This window comes from Nematolebias whitei, chromosome 3, assembly GCF_014905685.2.
Source record: "Nematolebias whitei isolate Nwh7 chromosome 3, NemWhi1, whole genome shotgun sequence".
Classification (NCBI taxonomy): domain Eukaryota; kingdom Metazoa; phylum Chordata; class Actinopteri; order Cyprinodontiformes; family Rivulidae; genus Nematolebias; species Nematolebias whitei.
Genome location: NC_056500.1, coordinates 58954547 through 58981102, shown reverse-complemented (window position 1 = coordinate 58981102; position 26556 = coordinate 58954547). Strand labels below are relative to the sequence as shown.

General features: G+C 42.2%; 3 protein-coding genes across 3 annotated transcripts in view; 2 read left to right on the top strand and 1 right to left on the bottom strand.

Moving 5' to 3' along the window:
* sh3rf1 (SH3 domain containing ring finger 1) overlaps nt 1-6375 on the top strand; it is a 79771-nt gene extending 73396 nt beyond the window's left edge. The window contains 5 exon segments of the mRNA XM_037674395.1: nt 668-726; nt 2233-2508; nt 4270-4365; nt 5284-5589; nt 6343-6375. Of these exon segments, the coding sequence (XP_037530323.1) occupies nt 668-726; nt 2233-2508; nt 4270-4365; nt 5284-5589; nt 6343-6375 (770 nt within the window).
* Nucleotides 6376-8112: 1737 nt separating this feature from the next.
* LOC119430867 lies at nt 8113-9920 on the top strand. Its single transcript, XM_037698345.1, has 2 exons — nt 8113-8588; nt 9339-9920. The coding sequence occupies exons 1-2, from the start codon at nt 8204-8206 to the stop codon at nt 9704-9706; spliced, it is 753 nt and encodes a 250-aa protein (XP_037554273.1). The 5' UTR covers nt 8113-8203; the 3' UTR covers nt 9707-9920.
* A 12998-nt stretch (nt 9921-22918) lies between these two features.
* The window catches only part of LOC119407574 (dynein heavy chain), a 20771-nt gene continuing 17133 nt past the window's right edge, over nt 22919-26556 (bottom strand). Inside the window, 1 exon segment of the mRNA XM_037674394.1 lies at nt 22919-23008. Within this exon segment, the coding sequence (XP_037530322.1) occupies nt 22919-23008 (90 nt within the window).

Genomic DNA, 26556 nt, shown 5'->3' with positions numbered 1-26556 from the left:
TTTATATTTAGACCAGTAAACAGCTATTCATTTGATAAAAAAAAAAAAGAATTGGTTCTATCAGGGGTCACTCCAGTGCTGAATCCACAAAGACTTGCTATACGATGACATGCACAGAATGTAAATGCAGTATGAATGCTGAGTGCTATAATTAGTTGGAATAAGGTGAAAGTGAGTTGTTAAAGCTAAAAGTAAACCACTAGCTAAAATACAAAACATTGGCTAAAAACAATAAGCAGCCAGATATTGACTAAAATCTGCAAACATGTCCTTATAGCTAAAAGTAAAAAAACACTAACTAAATGCCAAAAATAAAAAACAAGATAGCATGTAAAAGTACCAAAACGTTAGCAAAACAGACAAATGTATGTGATTGTTTAAAACTAAACATAGCAAAACATTTGTTATTTACTAAAAGTGTCAAAGGAACACAAGAAATAGCTGAAAATTAGCTCAAAGTAGGATATGATCACTAAATTAGAGCAAATTGTGTTTACCTTTTTTTAGTTAATACATTGATTTTTTTTTATTGTTGATAAATGTTTGAATGCAAGATGGCCACCACAGTTATCCATCCATTTTCTTCCGCTTATCCGGGGTCGGGTCCTGGGGGTAGCAGCCTAAGTAGGGAGGCCCAGACTTCCCTCTCCCCATCCACTTGGTCCAGCTCCTCCGGGGGAATCCAGAGGCGTTCCCAGGCCAGCCGAGAAACATAGTCCCTCCAGCGTGTCCTGGGTCTTCCTCTGGGCCTCCTCCCGGTGGGACGTGTCCGGAAAACCTCACCAGGGAGGCGTCTAGGAGGCATCCTAAACAGCTGCCCGAGCCACCTCAACTGGCTCCTCTCGACGTGGAGGAGCAGCGGCTGTACTCTGAGTCCCTCCCGGATGGTCGAACTTCTCACCCTATCTCTAAGGGAGAGCTTAGACACCCTGCTGATGGATGGATGGACTAACAGGGATTTAGAGGAAAGTGATCTGATGTTCAATAGTTCACATTTAATGATTTCATTCTTTTGTTCTGGTAAAGTAGTTGTGTTTATTTTAATAAGATTTTTATGGTTAATGTTTTTATAGTCGATTTTTGGTTTATTTGATTTGAGCCGTGGGCGAGTTGGCACTGTTTCAGTGGGGTTTTGGGTGGGTAACAGACGAGCACTGCTTGGCACCATTTCAATGGGGGTTTGGGCAGGTAATGAAGAAGCAGCAGACAAATGTGGAAGAATACATCTCTGCTTCCTAGACTGTCCTAGACTGAGTTATGCCACTTTTGCACTGCTCCTACTCAGCCCCAACTCTGCTCAGCCCTGCTCAGATCAGCCTGATTTGCACCACACTTCAGGACGGGTTCTAGAGGCATGTCCAGAATCCAAAATCTTGCTAATGGACTTTTAATTAACTTTTAATTAACTTTAGTTCACCGATTGAGAGTTCTACGATGAGTTAAACTCAAATCAGTTTGCTCCTCAGATAAATAATGTTAATTATTATTTTTTAAATATGAATGCTTCTGTTAACTTATTTTATATATGAATATTTCTGTTCAGTGCCTTGAGACGACTTCTGTTGTGACTTGGCGCTATATAAACTGAATTCAATCTGATGAACTAGATCCTACAAAAACAATTTTATTTAAAATTCCAATTTTTTTTTCATCATTTGATGTATTTGCACTCATTGTGCCTACTTTTGTTCTTCAATTTTTTTATATGTGGTTGTTTCTTGTATACAGGTTACAGAACTGAACTGTAGAATAGATTTTTATTTGGTTTATGTAAAATCTGAATTTGAAGCTTTTACCACAGAGTATTCGACTGAGATGATGTCACTCTAGCCTTTGCAAACAAATACTTATTTCTATAAACTTATATATTTTGTGCCTTTTTTTACTTTTTGTCCTCTAAGGATAAAACACAGAAACATAAAACAGAACTCTCGGCTCTTCTTCAACTCACAGGTCATGAATATACGGTGGCCCTAAACGAACATTTGATAAAATGGAATTACACCAAGCCAAACAGGAAGTCCCTTTCCTCTTTTTTACCCTACTAACAGCACAAAACCGAACAACAGAACAACACACAGCACACACAAGATGGAGACGCAGCCAAAAGGATAGCCTGCTAACTGTATCTCCGCTCCGTGTGCACCATACACCGCTCTGCTGCTCGGCCCCACGCCACCATCAAAGTAAAGAAAAAAAGCCCAACATCCTGTTTGCACTTTCTCGTTTTAGGGTGTCCCTCAGCTGCCTTGTGCCAAAGCACTGTACAACTATGATGGCAAGGAACCAGGAGATCTCAAATTCACGAAGGGTGACATCATTATCCTGCGCCGGCAAGTGGATGAAAACTGGTACCATGGGGAGATGGGAGGAGTGCATGGCTTTTTCCCCACCAACTTTGTACAGGTCATCAAGCCGCTGCCGCAGCCGCCGCCTCAGTGCAAAGCTGTCTATGACTTTGAGCTCAAAGACAAAGAGGCTGACAAGGACTGTCTGCCCTTCTCTAAGGTGAGGTATTGCAGAGATGCAAGTCAAACCTTTCAGCCACATGGTCAGCATAGTAAAACTAAAATACTTCTCATTACAGTGAGAATGTGTCTTGTAAGCCTTCATTTTCTAGAGTTATGTGCGTTAGAATGTCAGGGTTTTTGAGTGAAACGTCCACAGCAATGGTTTGGAGTTAGAGCCAGGCTTCTTGATGAGCAGCTGTAATTAAACTGGGAGAACAAAGGCCAGGCATAGCTTAACTACAGTGATTGAACTGCTTTGTTTATCCAGCTGTTGGGTCAGACTTTGATTGTTTGGAATTCTCTCATCAAGTTATATTCCGCATGAGCAAAAACCGAAACAAACTTTAGTAAGTACACTGCCTGGCCCAAAAAAGTTGCCACCAAAAAAAAGATCACACACTAGTATTTCGTTGGACCACCTTTAGCTTTGATTACAGCATGCATTCACTGTGGTATATTTTCGATAAGCTTCTGCAATGTCACAAGATCTATTTCCATCCAGTGTTACATTATTTTTTCATCAAGATCTTGCATTGATGACTAGGCACTAGGCATGATGGGTACATCACTTCACCTGCCTCTCTTCTTACCATGATGTGTCCATCACTCTGGAACAGGGTAAATCTGGACTCATCAGACCACATGACCTTCCATTGCTCCAGAGTCCAATCTGGACCTATACTTGGACCTACCATACTGTGTTCGTTTGTCTCTCGTTCCTGTCCTCTCAAACCAGCCGGTCCAAGCAGATGGCCTCTTGTCCTGAACCTAGTTCTGCTGGAGGTTTCTTCCTTTTAAAAAGGGAGTTTTTCCTTTCCACTGTTGCCACTGTGCTTGCTCAGGATGGGAGACTGCAACGAAGCCAAGATTCAACTTGTCTGCTGGCCTCCTTAGATAGAGAACTTTACTAATTGGCTTTTATGTATGTGAACGTTTCTGTAAAGTGCCCTGAGACAACTTTGTTGTGATTTGGCGCTATATAAATAAACTGAATTGAATTGAATCTTTATGCTCCCTAGCAAATTGAAGCCTTATTTTCTGTTTAGTCTCACTGATTAGTGGGTTTCTTAAGGCTACACAGCTGTTCAATCCCAATTCCTTGAGTTCCCTTCACATTGTATGTATAGAAATGCTCTTACTTTCACTATTAAACATAGCCCTGAGTGCTACTGTTGTTTTCTCTTTGATTGTTTTCACCAAACTTTTAAGTGATCACCGATAACGATCATTCAGGATTTTTTTCCGGCCACATTTCTTCCTTGACGACAATGGGTCCCCCCTATCCTTTCAGTTTTTAATAATGCGTTGGACAGTTCTTAACCCAATTTTAGTAGTTTCTGCAATCTCCTTAGACGTTTTCTCTGCTTGATGCAGCCAATGATTTGATTCTCAAACAGACTGACATCTTTTCCACGACCACGTGATGTGTCTTTCGACAGGTTGTGTAAGAAATGAGAAGCAACTCATTGCACCAGTTGAGGTTAAATAACTTGTTGCAGCTGAAAGATAATCGCCCATGCAGTAGTTATCCAATAGGAGACTCCTACTTATTTGCTTAGTTAAATCCAGGTGGCAACTTTTTTTTGGCCAGGCAGTGTAGTTTCCATGACAGAATCACTTTTAGACCTGGGTATGTTCTATTTAATAAATCATCATTAAGACTTCTCTTCAATGTTTCTTCCTGAAGGTACACTCTTTGATAAAAAATGTCCTTTAATAAATTTTTCCTCATCATTTTTTGCTCTCTACATTTATTTAGGATGATATTCTGACTGTAATCCGTAGAGTTGATGAAAACTGGGTAGAGGGAATGCTGGGAGATAAAATAGGAATTTTTCCCATCTCGTATGTGGAGGTAAGTAAGCAGCTTGATTCTTCTTATGGCAGACTCATTAAAGCATCTGAGAAATGTTAACATAATTCCTTTTTTTATTACGTACACTGTTATCCTTTGTTACACAAAATGCTTTCAGATGGTTTTGCTTAAGAGCTTTGGGTACCATATATGTTTTCTATTTTAGGATTAATAATTTTTAATGTAGAAACTATGAATGTTAGGTTTTGATTATAGTTTATAAAGGTTAAAAAGAAGCACAGCATTAAAAACTAAAGTATATTAAACTTTATTTTATGATTTAAAGCACCCTGACAGAATGGAAAAATGTTTTCCTATCATATTCATGATTAGGTTGTTATGAACAAGTGCTGTATTATTTATAACATAAAGCTTGATCTTAAACATTCTTTTTTACGTAGCATTTATTTTGAATATTTCCATCACCGTAGAGGCTTTGGTTGACTTCTCAATTGTGTGTGTTTACAAAACACAATTATTTTACTTTAAATGTTTGATGTCTACCTTAATATCCTGACATTTGAGTGGTTACCTTACACAGGCTATCTGCTTGATTGGACCCTGCTCTCAGTTTTTTATTTATGTCCTAAATAAAAAGAGCTGCCTAGATTAGGAGATGATGGCAGGTTTAACCACCTTGCGATGAGTTCAAACTGCTGCTTTGATTTTTACCCACTCAGTTGCACATTGCAGTGTTAGAAAGGGTCACAAACCTGCAGTTTTACAGCTGGCCTGTCATTAACTTTAAAATTAGGTTATGTCTACATAAAAAGAAGATGCACTTACATTGGAAGCATTAGTCCACACAAAGATGATCTGTTGCAATAAACGTGCAGTTTTCATCAATAGTTATCATAATTATCATCTTCATTAGTAATGCTCCTCTTGTTGACCCCTGCCTCACCTCCCCTCTCATAGTTCAACTCTGCAGCTCGTCAGCTTATAGAGTTGGACAAGCCGTCAGACCCGAATGGAGACTCTGGTGAGGGGGCCTCCTTGGGTCCTCAGGGCAATGGTGCCCAGCGGGCAGGGGAGAAGAAGAACAGCAAGAAACGACATTCCTTCACTTCTCTCACTATGTCCCACAAACCCATGCTAGCTCCGCCCCCACAGCGTCACTCCATGGAAATAAGTGGGCCGGTCCTTATCAGCTCCAGCAACCCCACAGCAGCCGCACGCATCGGGGAGATCAGTGGGGGGCTTTCCAGCAGCGCACCTTCACAGGTAAGACTCTTCTTGAAGAGGCACAAGAAGCTGCACTGTCGTGTTTTTATTTTAAAGCTGCTTCACTGTTCGTTAGCTAAAATAGTAAGCCTATTTGCAGATTTGGAAGTAGACCTTTCACACGTGGCTTTGAAATCAACAAATCTTCTGATGTCTAATTTAATCTGCTTTTCTGGTTGAAATAACTCTTAAATAACTTAATACAATCCATTAGTGTGACTGAAACAAAGGATACAGCACACAGTCATGCATTTGAACAGCAGCATCCAGCTTTAGCTGTTTTCTCAAGATGTTTATTGCCTTTTAAAGGTGCCACTCTCCTCCTGTTAGCAATTAAACCGACTTTACTTTTCCTCATCCTGTGATCAAGTTTTCAAACTGATGGTCATGTAACTTGACTCATACAAAACAACTCCATCCCATTTCTCAAGGTTTCTGCACTGAGCCTGACATCTGTTTTGTGGTTTCCAGTTGCTTGATGCTAGAAGTTCAGAGCAACAGACGAGCAGAAACACAAAACAATCACTTGGTTTTAAACTTGGAACTCTGATTAGCTGAAGAACAAGAGGTGTTGGGAGGATGTAACATTTTATTCTCATCTGTAATGTTGATTTAACAGTAATCAATTATTTACTGTAGACAGAATCTTTATGTTACCAAAGACTGGAAGATTTTAAGGCATGCATTTGTAAATGAAACACTGACAGGTTTGAAAACATAATGGGCTGTTTTGTGAAAACAGTTTTTAAACAGTGTTTCCAGACAGATGCTATGCTGCTGCAGTAATGGTTTTCCTTCAGCTTATACTGCCAACTCACTTTTTTTCTTTGTTCATGTCTGTCTTTTTGTGTATTTTTGTCCTCTTCAACAAATTTCCTTTGTTGTATGGAAACTGCAGGCTCTCAGCAATGCTACATTCCAAACCCCCTATTAAGTTCAATCATTAAACTTTCGTTCTGAGTTGATATGTGCCTCTCTGTGAGATGGAGACAAAAACACTACTTGTCAACAGCTAAGCAGATCTTCAGGATTTTTTAAAACCACATTCTTGTATAAACGTAATTTGCGTGTAACGAAAGATATGTCAAATGGGCATAATCTGTTGTGCATATCTCACCAGTCACTATCAGAAAGCAGTTTAGATTATTAACAAACATTTTTGATGTTGTTGTGATCCTTTGCACAGGCCACAAGGATCCCTGTTTGATTAAATCACAACAGAAACTCCAACATTTTTCAGTCAGGTCATCTGGACAGTTTTTTTTGTGCTGAAACGTTTCGCCTTCGATCCGGAAGGCTTCATCAGTCAAGGAAACACAACAAAACTGATTCTTCCCCCAACAGCTTACTCCAAAGTGGAACAAACCAGTTCTGCTTGTGATAAGATGGTCTGTTTGGTACGCCCCCTCCTCCATTGCGGGCCCTCTTCCTTGTTGACAGTCGTGTCAAACTGGTTGAAAACAACAAAGTCCATGCTCAATAATCCAATGCAATGGAGGAGGGGGCGTACCAAAGAGACCATCTTACCACAAGCAGAAATGGTTTGTTCCACTTTGGAGTAAGCTGTTGGGGGAAGAATCAGTTTTGTTATGTGTTTTCTTGACTGATGAAGCCTTCCAGATCGAAGGCGAAATGTTTCAGCACAAAAAAAGAAACTGTCTAGTAGGGCTGGGTGATATGAGGAAAATCTAATATCCCGATATTATTTAGCTATATCACAATACACGATATATATCACAATATCTATAAATAATCTCCAGTGTTACTTTAAACTAGTATTTAAAATGGCACTAGTGTACTCTTTTCAAACAGACCATTGATGTTTTTTTTTATTTGAATACAAAATCAGAATAAGTTTAAAATGTTTTATTCTAACCATCAGTTGCATACAAATCATCTTCAGTAATGAAATTAGTACCAATGTCTCTTACTGTGGTCAACACTATACCTTTAATAAACAAGACCTTGGCAGCAAAAAAGTACACCAAGCACAAATCCACAATGAAAAATAAACCAGCTGGCTGAAAAAAAGGTGCTCGTTAGTGCTTTTTGCATAAAAATTGTAAAATCAAAAAACCTGATGAGTCCAGATTACAAAAATAAAAGTTTAACTAGTGACTATATAATCAACTGACCCAGAACAGTCACATGTATCAGAGCTTCTCTAAACAATTTGCATATGCTGGAAATTTTGAACAACAAAACATAAAAAGTGCTAAACTGGTAAATGGTACCAAGTTCAGGCAATATCTTCAAAATCCCTGTACAAGAACAGTTTTATCACAGGTGTTAGATCATCTCAAAATAATTTAAATAATAATTACTCTTTGTCTGCTAGATTTTAAACACACACCACACAAAGTGATAAAAAAGGAAATGATGCTATGTTGAAATCAAAGAAGCTTATGTCCAAATGGTGACATTAATATGGTAAATGGTAAATGGACTGTACTTATATCCACCTTATTCTGCAAGAGCGTATGTGGGCTGCCATGACAGACAGGTACCGCCCCCTCCCGGTTTTATACTTCCGGTGAGCTAAAGCGAGAGGCACTTTTGCTAATGACAAATTCTAGTAATTTGTGCTGTAGCAGGAGGCTTAAACAATTCTAATATGAGTTCGGGTTCAACTTGTGCTGTTGTTGGCTGTCACAACAGCTCCAGAAAACTGAAAGACGAGCTAGAAACGTATTGTTTTGCACATCAACAACTTCGAAAGGCCTGTGTGTGCCCAGCGCGTTACGAACTGCACTCCATGCCGAGGAAGGAGGATCGAAAACGAGCGTGGCTGGCAGCTTTAAAACTCAAATACCCCCCGAAGAGAGTTTATGTTTGCTCCTTTCATTTTATTGATAAAAAGCCCACAGAGCTTCACCCCGACCCGGAGCTCTATCTGGGCTATGACCGGGCCCCACCAAAGAAAAGAAGGCAGCTCATCCGGACCACTGTGAGCCAGACAGCTTCCAGCAACATCGACAAAACGGCCGAATCTGTTCCCGGTGAGTGAAATTGAAAATGTGATTTGTCCCCGCTTCACATTTTAATCATGCTTAGCTCTTATCTTTTACTGAATTATATTATTATTAATGTTATAATTGTAATGTTATAATTACTATACTGTGGATGGTGTTAGCATCAGCGCTAGCTGGTTGCAGTGTTATTGTGGATGTTAGTGTATTATTAATTTAATTCCAAAATACTTTATCACTAAGAGAAAGTACTTGATTGGCAGCCAAATCCAAATCTTAAAGACAAAGTGGTTAGTAATTAACATCAGTAGCATGCTAGCAGAGATGTATATGATTTCATGTAACTGTCCGAGAATAGCTTTTTATTTAGCAACCTGGTAAAATTCAGCCCCCAGGGCTGTAAAAGTCTGGGGATTTTGTTAATAAAGAATATGTTGAGTTATTAGAGGCAGGTTATTTGAAACAGACACAGCTGAAAAAAAAACTTCTTTTAAACTCTTTAAAGAAAAAGCTTAAATGCAACCTAGCTCCAACTGATTTTTTTTAAGGATGAAAAACTAAAATCTAATCACAATATTTTGATATTATAGCATAATTTGATGGGGCTTAGGAAAATTTAAGGGGGCTAAAGCCCCACTAAAACAGCACTATTGACATTTAAGATGTATCATGTGTGTACGAGTGTGGAATTACAAATTTCCTTCCTAAAACGTAATAAGGTAAGTGACACTTGACAGGTTGTGTTACGCTGATTTGATTTTGTATTTTTGTGTTATTCAGAGTGCACCGTAGATTCACCGTCAGTCATCCCAGACCTGGCTAGCGTCTCCACACAACCTCCTGGGCCACATCTGCACTCAGTCCACACACAGTGGGAGGACCCTTCGCTAAAAGATCATCATCAATACTGCAACACGTCTGGCAGAAAAGATGTCCAGGACAAGACGACTCAGTGTGATGAAGTTGCATTTTTTCTTCTACAAAATGACGCAGACGCTTTGCTGTACACTGGTATAGCGTTAGAAACATTTAACACTCTTGTGTCAGCACTGGAAGGAGATGACAACAATGAATTTACAATGCCTGTACAAGATCAAGTCCTTATAACACTTATGAAAATAAAGACTAATCGTGTCTGCAGCCCTTGAGTTGATGTTATACTGCTGCTCTGCCTTGTGGTGTCTGAAGTTTATCATGCTTAGACGTTTGGGTTGAAGATTCTTTGCTGTCCCAGCATTCCACCTGCGCTGCTCATCTGTACATGCTAGCCCCGTCTTTCCACTGATCACAGCATTCTGGACCTGTAACAATTTAACAGACTTCAGCTATCACTGCTCCTAATAAAATGAAACAAGTTATTTACATCCCTGCTGTTGTCATTTATTTTTTCCTTTTCTGTAAATGTTAGGTTGCCTTGCATCCAGTCTGTACTTTTTTAAAAACAAATAATATAAAAATACTGTACAGCCTTTTTAATGTTTAATTTTTTGTGACAGTAGATCACAGGCTGCACAATGCTCTGGCTTCCACATGTAAACACAGGCAGACAGGAAGCTCACAGCTTTCGCCCAGTTCAGTGATTCTGATTCAGTGATGTAAATATTCTGATATCCAGATAAGTGATATACCTTCCACAGAATAGCTGCCGCATGACTGCATGATTTTCCCAATCCGGCGATACAGGAACAGCCGACCGTTTCTACCACTCCACTTTCTCTGAGCATGACCCATGCTAAGTGTTTAGCTTGACCAACGCTCTGGCTCGGCTCAACAGCTGCTTTCAGAAAGATAAAGTCGCCTTGTTTCTTGAGCAAAACTATCTATTTTGTTGCTGTGGAGGTAATTATACGCCTCTGTGCTTTTATAATTCCGCAATTCCTCGCCATCGACGCCTTCAGAAAAAACAAGGTAATTAATAATATCGATGTAGGTAATTCCGGGCCATGATTTCATATCATCTACCCAGTCCGTGAGAAATGATGGGTGAGACACAGTTAACGACTTATCTTCGCAGCTTTTTAAAACATCCTTGCAATGTATCCACCTCTGATGTGCTGCCATTTACTTCAGGTAAAGGAAACTTTTGTGTCAAAAACATTAAATTGCTAGCAAGTGTGTTAACCCACAAACGTAAACAACAGCGCGGGATCGCGGGCGGAAGTAAACAACCGGCTTCCGCTATGAATTATGGGTAGTGGCGCCAAATCCGGAATAAGGTGGATAGCGCCTTTTTATCTTATTTCAAGATACTCAAAGCGCTTTACACTACAATCTGTGTCCTCATTTACCCATTCATACAGCACTCTACTAGATCTCTGCAAAGCTAATCGAACAAATCATTCGAATGAGACTAATCAGCGCTTTAGATCACATTCATACACTGATGGAACACACATCAGAGGCTATGAGGGGTTCAGTGTCTTGCCCAGGGACACTTCGACATGTGACTGCTGGTGGATTCGAACCCCCTACTCTCGCATTGTGGGACGACTGCTCTAACCACTCAGCCACAGCCGCCCCATACCCCTGAATAGGTCTCATCAATGCAAAAGATCCATAGGTTTTTTGAGATTATGTGCCAAAAACACAAGCCTGTCAACAGCTTCAGGTTTGAGAGAGGCCCGGTGATATGTCACCACATTTCCACTAGTACTAAATACCCTTTCTGATGGGGAGCTAGTAGCAGGTACTCACAGATACTTTTTTACCAACTGTTTCACATTTGGGAATATTTCTTCATGGCCTTTCCACTACAGCTGGATCAGATTCACTGTCGGCATTCACAGACTGCAAGTAGGCAGAATGTTCTGCATCCATTAATTGTCTAAGTGATGACGCAGTTTTGGAAGAGGATGTTTTGGCCTTTTTAAAGAAACTTCCAAGTGTTTTCTTTTTTGGTGCATCTGGCTCTGATACCACTTCCATTTCACTGGGCTGTGAAGCAGGAAAACCTGGATCACCTTGATCAGACAGCATGACATCTGCTTCCATCTCCTTTATGACTCTGTTCTTAATTTCCTCCAACTTCTCTGTGGTAATGTACGTTGTTTTAAATCTGGGATCAACTAATGATGCCATTTCCAGAAGGGTGTCAGTGGAAGGGTCATCAAATTTCTCACGAAGGTAGTCCAGGATGGAGACTGTTGTGGTTGGAAATACCACGTCGTGTTCCAAACGGCTGAGGCGTCGCCCTTGGTATAAAAGATTTATTTGACAAAACATGGGTTACAGATATTCAGAGACAAACAATTACATTAATAAGATATATGCATATAAATGGAGCATTAAAGAACGAACCGTCTCGGTGTGCGCCTCCCGGAAATGCTCGATGGGCGTGTGTCATTTCCGGCCTTTTATCACAGTTTGAGAAGGCTAGCTTTCTGATTGGTTTAGCTTCTGTTGCTAGGGTTACGACTCTAACCCGCCCCCTCAAGGACGTTAATATCTACATTTCAGATAAGAAGTTTTGCCTCACTGAAATCGTTCGTTTTAGCTGTTTGTTTAACGTGATTATACCTTAGTGATACCAAATGATTTGAGTTAAAGTTGTTTATTTCTAGGAATAATTAATAACTATTAATTGTTATCTAACTCATGTTTGCGTGTTCTTACTTGATCCTTTTTATACTTCTGCTGTTGTAGCTTGTATTCAACAATGATTAAATGTTAATGGTTATTATTAAGAGAGATCCTGAGGGATCTTATTTAGTCAAACTATATATTGTCTAAATTAAAGAAATGTGTTCTAGCTTTATTTATGTTAATCAGTCTGCTATCTGGCATGATTTGATTGCTTGTAATATATCAAATGTGAACTTGTAAAATTATCCTTAGCTAATATGAGATTATCTTTAAAGGTCAACTAGTTAGAATTAGCAAACATTTTCTATAAATATAGTGCAACCCTGGAAGATAGACACACACACTTTGTATAACATGACATTTGAATGCTTGATAGGAAATATAAAAAAGGTATAAAAATATGAAATCCAACAAGACTTTGATGGACTGGGTCAGTGGAGCCTTGGCTTCCACCTTACCTTTGGTGGAGGGGTTTGAGTGTCCCAATGATCCTAGGAACTATGCTGTCATGGGCTTTATGCCCCTAGTAGGGTCACCCAATGCAGACAGGTCCTAGGTGAGGGGCCAGACAAAGTGCAGCCCAAACACCCCTATGATGAGTAAAAGAAATGGACTTGATGTTCCCTTGCCTGGACGTGGGTCATTGGGGCCCCACTCTGGAGCCAGGCCTGGAGGTGAGGCATGTGGGTGAGCGCCTGGTGGCCGGGCTTTTACCCATGGAGCTCGGCCAGGCACAGCCCGAAGAGGAGACGTGGGTCCCCCTTCCCATGGGCTCACCACCTGTGGGAGGGGCCAGAGGGGTTGGGTGCAATGTGGGATGGGTGGTGGCCGAGGGCGGGGACCCTGGCGGTCTGATCCTCAGTTACAGAAGCTGGCTATTGGGATGTGGAATGTCACCTCACTGGTGGGGAAGGAGCCTGAGCTGGTGTGTGAGGTTGAGAGGTTCTGGCTAGAAATAGTTGGACTCACCTTTATGCATGGCTCTGGTTCTGGAACCAGTTTCCTTGAGAGGGGTTGGACACTCTTCCACTCTGGAGTTGCCCCTGGTGAGAGGCGCCGAGCAGGAGTGGGCACTTATTTCCCCCATCTTGGTGCCTGTGTGTTGGGATTCACCCCAGTGAATGAGAGGGTGGCCTCCCTCCACTTACGTGTGGGGGGACGGGTTCTGACTGTCATTTGTGCTTATGCACCAAGCGGCAGTTCAGATTATCCACCCTTTTTGGAGTCCTTGGAGGGGGTACTGGAAAGTACACCTCCTGGGGACTTCTTTGTTCTGCTGGGGGACTTCAATGCTCACGTGGGGAAATGACAGTGAGACCTGGAGGGGTGTGGTTGTGAGGAACAGCCCCCCTGATCTGAACCCGAGTGGTGTTCTGTTGTTGGACTTCTGTGCTCGTCATGGATTGTCCATAACGAACACCATGTCAAAGCATAAGTGTGTCCATATGTGCTTTTGGCACCAGGACACCCTAGGCCGCAGTTCAATGATCGACTTTGTCGTCGTCTCATCTTAACTGCGGCCACATGTCTTGGACACTCGGGTGAAGAGAGGGGCGGAGCTGTCCACTGATCACTACCTGGTGGTAAGTTGGCTCCGATGGTGGGGGGGGGATGCCGGTCAGACCTCGCAGACCCAAATGTATTGTGAGGGTTTGCTGGGAACGTCTGGCAGAGTCTCCTGTGAGACGAAGCTTTAACTCCCACCTCTGGGAGAACTTCGAACATGTTGGTGGAGGTGGGTGACATTGAGTCCGAGTGGGCCATGTTCCGTGCCTCTAAGGTTGATTGATTGTCGAGGCGGCTTACCAGAGCTGCGGCCGCAAGGTTGTCGGTGCCTATCGTGGTGGCAACCCTTGAACCCGGTGGTGGACACCGTCGGTGAGGGATGCTGTCAGGCTGAAGAAGAAGTCCTATCGAGCCTTTTTAGCCTGTGGGACCCCGGAAGCAGCTGATGGGTACCGGCAGTCCAAGCGACATGCGGCTCGGATGGTCGCTGAGGCAAAAACTCAGGCATGGGATGAGTTCGGAGAGGCCATGGAGAATGACTTGCGCGGCGATTCTTGTCCACCATCCGGCGTCTCAGAGAGGGAAAGCGGTACACCACCAACACTGTTTATATTGGGGGTGGTGTGCTGCTGACCTCAACTCGGGATGTCGTGGGTCGGTGTGCAGAATACTTTAAAGACCTCCTCAATCCCACCGGCACATCTTCTACTGAGGAAGCGGAGCCTGGGGACTCTGGGTCGGGCCCTCCAATCTCTGGTGCTGAGGTCACCGAGGTGATTAAAAAGCTCCTCTGTGGTAGGGCCCCAGGGGTGGATGAGATTCGCCCGGAGTTCCTTAAGGCTCTGGATGTTGTAGGGTTGTGTTGGCTTGCGTGACTCTGCAATATTGCATGGACATCGGGGGAGGTTCCCTTGGATTGGCAGACAGGGTTGGTGGTCTCCCTATTCAAAATGGGGGACCGTAGAGTGTGTTCCAACTACAGGGGGATCACGCTCTTAAGCCTCCCTGGTAAGGTCTATTCGGGGGTTCTGGAGAGGAGGGTTCATTGGATAGTCAAACCTCGGATTCAGGAGGAGCAGTGCGGTTTTCGTCCTGGTCGTGGAACACTGGACCAGCTCTACACTCTCAGCAGGGTCCTGGAGGATGCGTGGGAGTTTGCCCAACCGGTCTACATGTGCTTTGTGGACTTGGAGAAGGCATTTGACTGCGTCCCTTTGGCAATCCTGTGGGGAACCCTGTGGGGAACACTCTGTGAGTATGGGGTACCGGGCCCATTGATACGGGCTCTTAGGTCCTGTATGACCGGTGTCAGAGCCTGGTCCGCATCGCCGGTAGTAAGTCGGGCTTGTTTCTGGTGAGAGTTGGACTCCGCCAAGGTTGCCCTTTGTCACCGATTCTGTTCATAACTTTTATGGACAGAATTTCTAGGCGCAGCCAAGATGTTGAGGGGATCCATTTTGGTGGCCTTAGAATTGCGTCTCTGCTTTTTGCAGATGATGTGGTCTTATTGGATTAATCAGATCGTGATCTACAGCTTTCGTTGGAGCGGTTCGCAGCCGAGTGCGACACGGCCAGGATAAAGATCAGTTCCTCCAAATCTGAGGCCATGGTCTTGAACCAGAAAAGGGTAGAGTGCCCTCTCAGGAAGGAGGTCCTGCCCCAAGTGGAGGAGTTCAAGTATGTTGGGGTCTTGTTCACGAATGAGGGTAAAATGGAACGTGAGATCGATAGGCAGATAGGTGCAGCATCTGCAGTGAAGCAGGCACTATACAGGTCTGTCGTGGTGAAAAGAGCTGAGTCAAAAGGTGAAGCTCTCAATTTATCGATCAATCTACGTTCCTACCCTCATCTATGGTCATGAGCTTTGGGTTGTGACCGAAAGAAAGAGATCTCGGATACAAGCGGCCGAAATGAGTTTTCTCTGCAGGGTGTCTGGGCTCTCCCTTAGAGATAGGATGAGAAACTCGATCATCCGGGAGGGACTCAGAGTAGAGCCACTGCTTCTCCACATCGAGAGGAGCCAGTTGAGGTGGCTCGGGCATCTGTTTAGGATGCCTCCTGGACGCCTCCCTGGTGAGGTATTCTGGACACGTCCCACCGGGAGGAGACCCAGAGGAAGACCCAGGACACGCTGGAGGGACTATGTTTCTCGGCTGGTCTGGGAACGCCTCGGGATTTCCCCGGAGGAGCTGGCCCAAGTGGCTGGGGAGAGGGAAGTCTGGGCCTCCCTACTTAGGCTGCTACCCCCGCGACCCGACCCCGGATAAGCGGAAGAAAATGGATGGATGGATGGATGGATTGGTCAGTGGAGTGTCATCTTCATGAACTGCCAATATGCTTGTATGGAAGAGATGTAGCACAGGTTTGACATATGACACTGTGACATAGTCTCCTCTGAATTCCACAAGGGGTTTTAGAGCCTTGTGCACTCACTCAAGGACTTCCAGGTCTTGCCAAGTTAGGACAAGATGTCTTTTTTTTTTTTTTGGTCTGTGGCCAAGACCTGTGAAATAGGTTGCTCCTGTTCCAGCACCTGGTCAATCATTTTGTAACGGGATCCCCATCTAGTTGGTGACTCGCTGATGTGCGGAGATCTTAAGTTCTTTCTGCGCAGTAGCCAGATCTCTCCTCTTCTTCCATCTGAATGAAAAACTGCTTACAACCTTTTTACAAACAGCAACAGCACGCTCAATGCTGGGGTCTTTCATGCTTCTCTCTGAAAATAAAGGAAAGAAAAACCCCAACAATTACTATATAATGCTGTAAATAAATTCTATCACAAAAAACATTTGTGTGTATGTATGCAATATCAGATTTTACATCAGTTCACATTTTATGCTCAGTAAATTAATTAAGCAGATGCATAACACAATTAAACAGGAGGAAAAATGTGCTACCCAATGTCTTAGAGCTATGACAACTAAAGAAATTCTTTTCATTTCTTTTAGTGTAAACAAAACAAAAAACAATTCAATTTAATTATTAAATCCAATTTAATTAAATCCAATTTAAATTTAAACCAAAATTTAATTTATTAAATCAAATATCAATTTGATATCTTCAGATCTTCACATCGTCAGATCACTTTAATCTGAAGTTCATTTAATTGGGAAATCAAATGAAATCCTACCAACATTTACTGATGCTCAGTGTATATTCTATATAAAAGAAGGTACAGCTATACAACATAGATTGTTTTCACACATAGTCCGGTAGACTCGGTTCGGTTGGGGGACCAAGATTCATAACATTTTGTTTACATTTGAGCTGGTGCGTTTGCATTCACACTGCACTGTGCAGTCGAGCCAACCTGTTGAACCAACCTGTTCCCCCACTCGCCTGTGGTGGCGCTGCACCAAGAACTACTGAAAGAAATTACACAAAAACCTCTGAAGACACTTCTTCTTCGTCTTCTTCTTCTGGAAATAAAAACAAAAACGGAGTGGCATCAAGTTTTAGCAGTTTTAGGAGTTATATTTTGTCATGTTTCAAAAATTGACAAAGCATGAGCAGAAGATGAGGCAGAAGACCATGGAGAATTTTGTTTTTCACACAAGGCAGCTGATGGCTCCATATAAGGTAAGAGAAATGCGTGTTTGTTTGCCCTGCACTGTACTCCACTTCTTGCTTGTAGAGCGGGGCCTGGTCTGATTACATTTACACTGTACTCGAACCTCACTGGAGTTCTCTTCTACCAGACCGAGACCTACGTTTTAGCCCGGGCCAGAGTTCGCCTTTTTGTTCCGTGTCAGAGTTCGATGGCGCATTCACACCTCCCCAAACGAACCGGACTTCCTAGGCAAACGGGCTAGAGTTTGATTAAAGCGGACTAAACAGGGCTGGTGTGAATGCACTGATACTCAACAATTGCAAGGTGCAACCGATGGCCAAAACACTGTAGCCTGGTCCACCCATTCAGCCTCGTTGCTTTGATTATGTTACTCCCATTGTCTGTCATGATGCACACCTGACGACTTTCTGATAAATTCCATGATGTGAGCGCATCTTGCAGTCCTTGGGCAATTAGCTCTGCTGTGTGGTCTTCAGGGAAAAAACTTGTTTGAAGGCAGAAGCTTTTTAACTCCCACTGGTCAGTGTAGTGTAGAGTTGGGCTAAGATACGGCTCACAAGTGCGGATGGTCCACAGGTCTGTGGTTGTTGAGAAGCAGGTCACGTTTGTTAGCTGCTGGCCTACGTTTTCTCTTTACTGAAACATACAACTCTGGCAGTGCTTTTTCTGCAAAGAACTTGCGACCTGGCAAGTTTTATTTTGCATCAAGAGTCTTAATAAGGTTTTTGAATCCAGGCTTTTCCACAACACTGACAGGAGCCATGTCTTTGGCGATATATTTTGTTACTGCGTCAGTGATTTCTCTCCACTTTGTACTTTTTTTTTCTCATACGGGATGGCTTTGGCAAACGAAGAAGCTAGTATCATCTGCTTCACAGCTGTATTATTTAATGTTTTCTTTGTTGTGTGGGGAGACGTGGACATACGGAGTTTACTACATTCTTTATTTTGCAGTGGATGACTTTTTAGGTGGTGAAGTAAATTTGTGGTACTGCTTCCTTTCGTGGCAATGGTTTTACGACACGTTTTGCAAATTACCGCATTTTGTTCGACATCTTCTTTATAAAATCCAAACCACTGCCAGATTATTGATCCAGTGCTGATTCTCTTTGGAACAAGTTCATCGAACTCTTCAGTTACTGTCTCATTCACCCGCTCACGTGAATCTCCTGCTGTCGCCATATTTTTTCCTCTCTCCAAGTCTATTTGCGCATGCTCTGCACAGGGTGTCATGCAGAAAATGTTCAGGTTGGGAGGGGGCAGGGAGTAGCGATGCATTTGTAGCGTGTTGGATAAACAAAACTCACAGTGAATTATGTGGAAAGCTTATGATTTGAATGGCAATTTATACTCGATGGTTGTGATAGAGCCATTTTAACCATGGTAAATTGAAAAACTCGAGACACATCGTGTATATTAGGGCTGCAACTAACGATTATTTCAATAATCGATTATTTTTCGATTAATAGATGATCTGCAAAAAAATAACAATTTTAATTTCCACCCCTTTATTCCAAAATTGAACATTTGACTGACATAGCAATTCACACAAAAACAGGTTGCTATTTGACTATTCTGTTAGTAAAATATTGAATAATAAAAAATAAAAGTTAGTCAATTAGTTTAGAAAAATAAATGTACACAAAAATATATACAAATGTGTCTTTATACCTGCACAATATGTAGTTACTTTGTAAAATGTGTCCTTGAGGGAAGAGTGTAACCTGGATTAAAAGTGTGGATTATTGTAACCTGGATTAAAAGTGTGGATCATTGTAGTGAAGCCTTTGTCTTCAACCATCGACAGAGGCCTCATGTCGGTGACAATCGTGTTCAGGATGATTTCAGTGAAGACAGCTGCTGCTGTGGTGTCCATGATGTCTGTCCATCATGAAGGCTGTCATTGTTTGTTGTTGTTTTCTGGAATGAGAGAGTAAATATGTATTATTGTTGAAATCAGGTCTCTCTTGTAAATGAGTCCTCGAGGCTCAATGGGATTTACCTGTATAAATAAAGGTTGATTGATTGATTATAGCATAATTTACAGCAAATCAAGAAATGCCTTGTTTCACTTACAGTATTGGGTTCAGGCAAAAGTAGCTAAAAGAGCAATTAAGCACACACACACACACACACACACATAAAATACTTAATTACACACATTTGAGTAGATGTAATAAATTACTTTAATTCCTGTTTAAATGCAATTCATCCTGCCATACCTGCAGTGTCTTCAGACTTTGCCAACAAATTAAAAGTTGAAGCCTAATCATTAAATTATTATCTTTGTGTTAGATTTATTTATAAATCACATTTAAACACTGCTTGTACCAATTAAATTAAATAAAAAGTAACACACACGTTCTCTATCACCGTCATTAATCAGAAAACAAACAGCTTCATCTACCAGACAGACTGACGTTACGTTTTCTTACTTGGAAACAAAACAATGTGAATATTGTAGAGACTCACCTGCAACACGAGTTGGGAGTAAGACATGTATCAGCTGCTGATCTCCTTCCTCCTCCTCGTGACTCCGACATGTTTACGTTTATCTCCATGGTTCTCCCGTGTCGTGTCGGCGATTTTCAAAGCGGCATGCTTCTCATTTTTTATCTTTGTGAAGTTCTCCCACACTTTAAAGGACTTGGGTCGAACAGTTTTCGCTGCGTTGGTCATTTGTAAAATGTACTTATTTTCCTTTGAATACACGCCTCTGCTTTGTTTCCGACTCCCCCCAGCTCTGTTCAACTCGCGCTGCAGAGTTGTTGTTTTTTTTTTTTTTCAAACTTTATTCAGTCAGTCAGCATTGACAATGAACTGCCCGTGAACAAAACAACTCTGCAGCGCCGTGAGAGATGCATAATCACACGACACAACGAATCGATAATGAAATTCGTTGCCAACGCTTTTAATCATCGATTTTTATCGATTTTATCGATTCGTTGTTGCATCCCTAGAGTATATTCGATACATGGCCCAGCCCTACTGTCCAGATGACCTGACTGAAAAATGTTGGATTGTATACCTGGATTATTGAGCATGGACTTTGTTGTTTTCAACCAGTTTGGCACGACTGTCAACAAGGAAGAAGGCTGGCAATGGAGGAGGGGGCGTACCAAAGAGACCATCTTATCACAAGCAGAACTGGTTTGTTCCACTTTGGAGTAAGCTGTTGGGGGAAGAATCAGTTTTGTTGTGTGTTTCCTTGACTGTTGAAGCCTTCTGGATCAAAGGCGAAACATTTCAGCACAAAAAAAGAAACTGTCCAGATGACCTGACTGAAAAATGTTGGATTGTATACCTGGATTATTGAGCATGGACTTTGTTGTTCACAACAGAAACTGTTTTTTTTTTTTTTTTTTTTTTGTATTTACTTGCATTTGTCTTTTTCTGTCTTTTTTCTGCAAAAGACAAATCAACTAAGGTTACCTTGCAGCGTGTTGTCTGTCCTTTAAATGAACTGCTGTCTCTCAGTGCACTGAATGATGAAGGGAGGTTTTTGAAGACAGGAAAAAAGATGGTTTTATTAATGTTTTGTTTGTATTTTAAGAAGAGACACTCATGTCAATCTGCTTGTACATTGTAGTTTACATTATAGTGTACATTGTAGTAAATGGACTGTAAATTAGGCGCTATATAAGTACAGTCCATTTAAATGGACTGTACTTATATAGCGCCTTTCTATCTTATGGAGATACTCAAAGCGCTTTACACTACAATCTGTGCCTCATTTACCCATTCATACAGCACTCTACTAGATCTACAAAGCTAATTGAACAAATCATTCTAAAGAGACTAATCACTGCTTTATAACATTCATACTCCGATGGGACACACATCAGAGGCAATGAGGGGTTCAGTGTCTTGCCCAGGGACACTTCGGCACGTGACTGCTGGTGGATTCGAACACCTAACTCTTGCATTGGAGTACGACAGCTTTAACTACTCAACCACAGCCACCCCAGTAGTGTATTAGTGTACATTGTAAATAAAAACTGATTGCAATGATGTGGAGGTGCCAACATCTAATATTTTATTCAGAATATAACACAAATCACAGATCAAAAGTTTAAACTGAGAGAATGTATCATTTTAAGGGAAAAATCTGTTGTTTCCAAATTTCTTGGCGTCAACATATCCCAAAAACGTTGGGACAAGTCCATTTTTACCACTTTTTTACCATTTTTAATGTTCTCAATATGTGAAAGATCTGGACTGCAGGCTGGCCATTTCAGTACCCGGATCCTTCCCCTACGTAGCCATGATGTTGTGATTGCTGCAGAATGTGGTCTGGCATTATCGTGTTGAAAAATGCAGGGTTTTCCCTGAAAGAGATGACGTGTAGATGGGAGCATATGTTGTTCTAGAACCTGAACATAGTTCTCTGCATTAATGGTGCCTTTCCAGACATGCAAGCTGCCCATGCCACAAGCGCTCATGCAACCCCATACCATCAGTGATGCAGGCTTCTGAACGGAGCATTGACAACAACTTGGGCTATCCTTGTCCTCTCTGGTCCGGATGACATGGCGTCCCAGTGTTCCATAAAGAACTTCAAATCGTGACTCATCTAACCACAGAACAGTCTTCCATTTTACCCCTGGCCCAGTGCAAATATCTGAGCTTGTGGAGCTTGCTTAGAAATGGCTTCCTCTTTGCACTGTAGAGTTTCAGCTGGCAACGGCGGATGGCACGGTGGATTGTGTTCACTGACAATGCTTTCCGGAAGTATTCCTGAGCCCATTCTGTTATTTCCTTGACAGTGGCATTACTGTTTGAGGTGCAGTGACGTTTAAGAGCCCGGAGATCACGAGCATCCAGTAGAGTTTTACGGCCTTGACCCTTACGCACAGCGATTGTTCTAGATTCTCTGAATCTTTTGATGATGTTATGCACGGTTGATGATGATAACTTAAAAGTCTTTGCTATTTTACGCTGGGTAACACCATTCTGGTATTGCTGCACTATCTTTCTGCGCAACAATGGTGGAATTGGTGATCCTCTTACCATCTTGGCTTCTGAGAGACACTGACACTCTGAGAAGCTCTTTTTATACCCAATCATGTTGTCAATTGACCTAATTAGTGTTAATTGGTCTTCCAGCTGTTCGTTATATGCTCAATTTCCTTTTGCCAGCCACTTATTGCTACTTGTCCCAACTTTTTTGGGATTTGTTGACAGTGAAATTTTGAATCAACATATTTTTCCTATACAATGTTACATTTACTCAGATTAAACTTTTGATCTGTCATCTATGCTACATTATGAATGAAATATTGACATTTGCCATCATCTTTGGGGCGGCTGTGGCTGAGTGGTTAGAGAAGTTGTCCTCCAATGCTAGAGTTGGGGGTTCGAATCCACCAGCAGTCACATGCCAAAGTGTCCCTGGGCAAGACACTGAACCCCCATTGCCTCCAATGTGTGTCCCATCAGTGTATGAATGTGATCTAAAGCACTGATTAGTCTCTTTAGAATGATTTGTTCAATTAGCTTTGTAATGATCTAGTAGAGTGCTGTATGAATGGGTAACTGAGGCACAGATTGTAGTGTAAAGTGCTTTATCTTGAAATAAGATAAAAAGGCGCTATATAAGTACAGTCCATTTACCATCTCCACATCATTGCATTCAGTTTTTATTTACAATTTGTTTAGTGTCCCAGCTTTTTTGGAATCTAGTTTGTACATTGTAGTGTATTTAGTGTACATTGTAGTGTATTTAGTGTACATTGTAGTCTATTTAGTGTACATTGTAGTGCACATTGTAGTGTATTTAGTGTACATTGTACTGTACATTGTAGTGTATTTAGTGCACATTATAGTGCTTTTAGTGTACATTGTAGTGTATTTAGTGTACATTGTAGTTTACATTGTAGTGTATTTAATGTACACTGCACTTTACATTGTAGTGTATTTAATGTACATTGTAGTGTACATTGTAGTGTATTTAGTGTACATTGTAGTACACATTGTAGTGTCTTTAGTGTTCATTGTCGTGTATTTAGTGTACATTGTAGTTTAAATTGTAGTTTATTTAATGTACATTGCACTTTACATTGTAATGTATTTAATGTACATTGTAGTGTATGTAGAAGAACATATATCTGTGATATATTCATAAATTAAACGGATTCTTTCATTTTTCTGGACTGAATAATATCGTGCATTGAATAATTAAATGTAACGTGAGACGTTAATTTTCTTTGACCCATCAAATGAATGCGGTCATTTATTAACAGAATCAAAGTTTAACATCAAACATTTACATTAATTTGGCAAATTGATTTCAACAACAACATAATTAATTAGCTTTACAGTCAGGAAAACCATACGGCCATGATTCCCTGCTTCACAACAGACATTTCTGAAAATATCTGGAATGATTTACTGGCAAGATAGAAGAGTTTAAAGATGGAAATGAAGTTTAAATGGAGAGGAAAAGATGGATGAGTGAATATGTGTCGGTATCAGAACGGCACGCTCCATTAAGATCTCAGCTTCCTCCTCGGTACACTTAGGTAATGTAAATCGACTCTTTACCTGTAGAAGGTATCTCCACTGGTACGGAGTTCCGTTTAACGCACCCTTTCAGCGTCTCCGTAGGAACAGCTGTGAATCGTCCGAAGTAGTGACGGTATTCCGTCCGACACAGGTTCACCCCACTGGTGGACTCACAAGAGGAGTAAGTCCGTCAGAGGCTCCACTCAGATGTGGAAGATTTCATAATTCCCACAAGACTCGGAAGAACTGCGGATCATGTCTGAACCTCCTGTTCTCTCCAGCACTTCTTCTGTTCGGTTTGCTCTCCGAACTGAACTGCTCTCCCACCGCACTCGACTGCTGGAACTAGGAAGTGCCGACATTTAAAGAGTTCTATTTCCGGTTCATCTGGGAAGTCCTGATTGGCCGAAATAGCTAATCAGGGGTGTGTTTTTGTGACGTAAGAGGTCACTAGAAGTCAGAAAAACAGAAAAATTGTTTTGGAACAGACAGAAGATGTTTTTGAGACAGACGAGAGAAATGTTTAGGCGAGTTGGGGGAAAACAGGTGCCAGCTTCTCTATTTACGTCTGAGAGGATTTAAAAACATGACAGTTCGTTCCAACAACTTGTTTGCGTTTGACTCCAACCTTGGACCAACTTACACTTGCTCATTTCAGACAGAAAATCAGAAAATGCATAATTACTCTGTAACAGACCTTAACTTGATTTCTACTTTGAATGAGGATTAAAAAATCACTAATACTGTTTCACAGTTGATTTAAAATGAGTAGTTCACTTCAACATTTAAAAATGGTTTGAACTAAACACACTTTGATTATCAAGACATTTGTAAGATAGTAATGATAATAGAAAAAGAGAGTGTTCTTTCAATTGATCAGTGCAGGACACTTAGAAAGTCTCTGGATGAACTTAATCTTATGTTTCTGGACTCAAATCAATGAAATACAGTTCTTGTCCCAGGAAGGCCCTCAAGGTCAGGATTTGACCTGAGGCTTAGTTCACTACATGTACATTGTAGTATATTTAGTGTACATTGTAGTGCACATTGTAGTGTCTTTAGTGTACATTGTAGTGTATTTAATATACATTACACTTTACATTGTAGTGTATTTAATGTACATTGTAGTGTATTTAGTGGACATTGTAGTGCACATTGTAGTGTCTTTTATTTATTTATTTATTTATTTTTCCCCTTGTCCTGTCCGACATTGTGACACTTAGAATTATTGTCTCAGTGTCAAAGTGATGCCCAACAGATTTACTTTCACAAGCAGAGCATTATGGCTGGCCTTAATGCTCCACTTGATATATAAATTAAATTTTATTAGAATATGCTTTGGGTTTGTTTCAGATGTAATGGACACGGGGACGGAAAACAAAGAAGATAACAAAGCAGAAAAGTGAGAGAAGAGTTAAAATGTAAAGAATGAGATAGGAATAAAGGAGAAAGAGAGGGATAAAGAGAACACAAATCAACATCATTGAAGTCTGCCTCTAGACCTGCGGAAAGAGAGAAAAAAAAAGACAAAACCAAGTAACCACAACAACAGACAACTTATATAATGATAGTTATAACATCATTAGAAAGTATTTTATACATTACATGGTAATACAATATATATTTGATGGCCACCACAACCCAACTGAGTGTGTATCTGATAAACACCTGAATCTAAACACCTGTGTGAGCATGCTTATCACTATAAGGTTTCTCATAATAATGTTCAATAGTGGATGTGGGGACCCATAAACCCGTCCCCGTAGGACACGAAGGTAACACAGGGAAGCCCGGAACCACAGACACACAGCGGCCCCCAAGCCTGGAACTCCGGGAGTCCCCCAACAGAGACACCAGCACCCCCCAGAGAGAGAAGCAAAGGGAAGCCCTGGGTGATCCCCAGCAACCACAATGCAGAAACCCCCAGGAGGCCGTAGCGACGAGTCAACAGGCCCCGCCGGCAACCTGCCCCTCCAGAGTGGATCCGGCCATGGACACCGAGTCCCGAGGTCATACCACCCCCCCAACAGAGGCCCGACAGAGCCAGGGCACCCAGGCCCCCGCAGGCAGCCACCAGGGCGGGCCTGCACACACCCCACCACCCAGCCCCAGCTGCTGAGAGCCGCCAATGCACCGGCGGCAGGGGGGCCCACCACCGGGGGGGAGCACAACCCACCAAATGGGGGGCCAAAACTGGTCCAAGAGAGGGGGGCCACCCAAAACCCAACCTGAGACAAACAGGCACACAGAGACAGCCCGACAGAGCCTCTGTTGGGCCGTCCATGTGCCCCACCTGCCCAACAGTGACCGCAAGCCGGCCCCAGGCCGGGGCCAGAGCAGCAGGGAGCAGCAGCTGAGGAAGACCGGCCCAGCGCACCAATGCATCCCTAAAGCCCCACACCACAGGCCCGGAGAAGCCCCGGCATGCCACCCATGCAACCACCACCACCACCACACACACACAGCACCCCGCACCGTGAATGTCACATCAGGGCGACCAGCCAGCACTTCGTCGAAGTGAAGCCATGCCCCCGACCGCCGCCATGCACTACCAACGACCACACACACACAACCACAGCTGACCTCCCGCCAGAACCCGGCAGCCACCCCAGCCAAAGGGCTGGCCATCAGAACCAGGAACCCTGATAAAAGGATCCAAACAAACAATCCAGGGAGAACCCGAGCACCAGCCCCACCCCCAATCGCCCCCAAAGGCCCAATACCCACCCACAGCCCAGACCCCAATCAGGCAGCCTACCCCCCCACCCCCGACCCCAAATGTCAGACGGAGAATGAGGGTTTAAGGAAAGCTGGAAGACCCAACTCCTCCCTCCC

What these genes read in the sequence shown, in the direction of transcription:
- LOC119430867 (XM_037698345.1), top strand. Translation starts at nt 8,204, where the DNA reads ATGAGTTCGGGTTCAACTTGTGCTGTTGTTGGCTGTCACAACAGCTCC. An exon ending in AACGGCCGAATCTGTTCCCG is followed by an intron (nt 8,589 to 9,338) that starts GTGAGTGAAATT and finishes TGTGTTATTCAG; the next exon opens with AGTGCACCGTAGATTCACCG.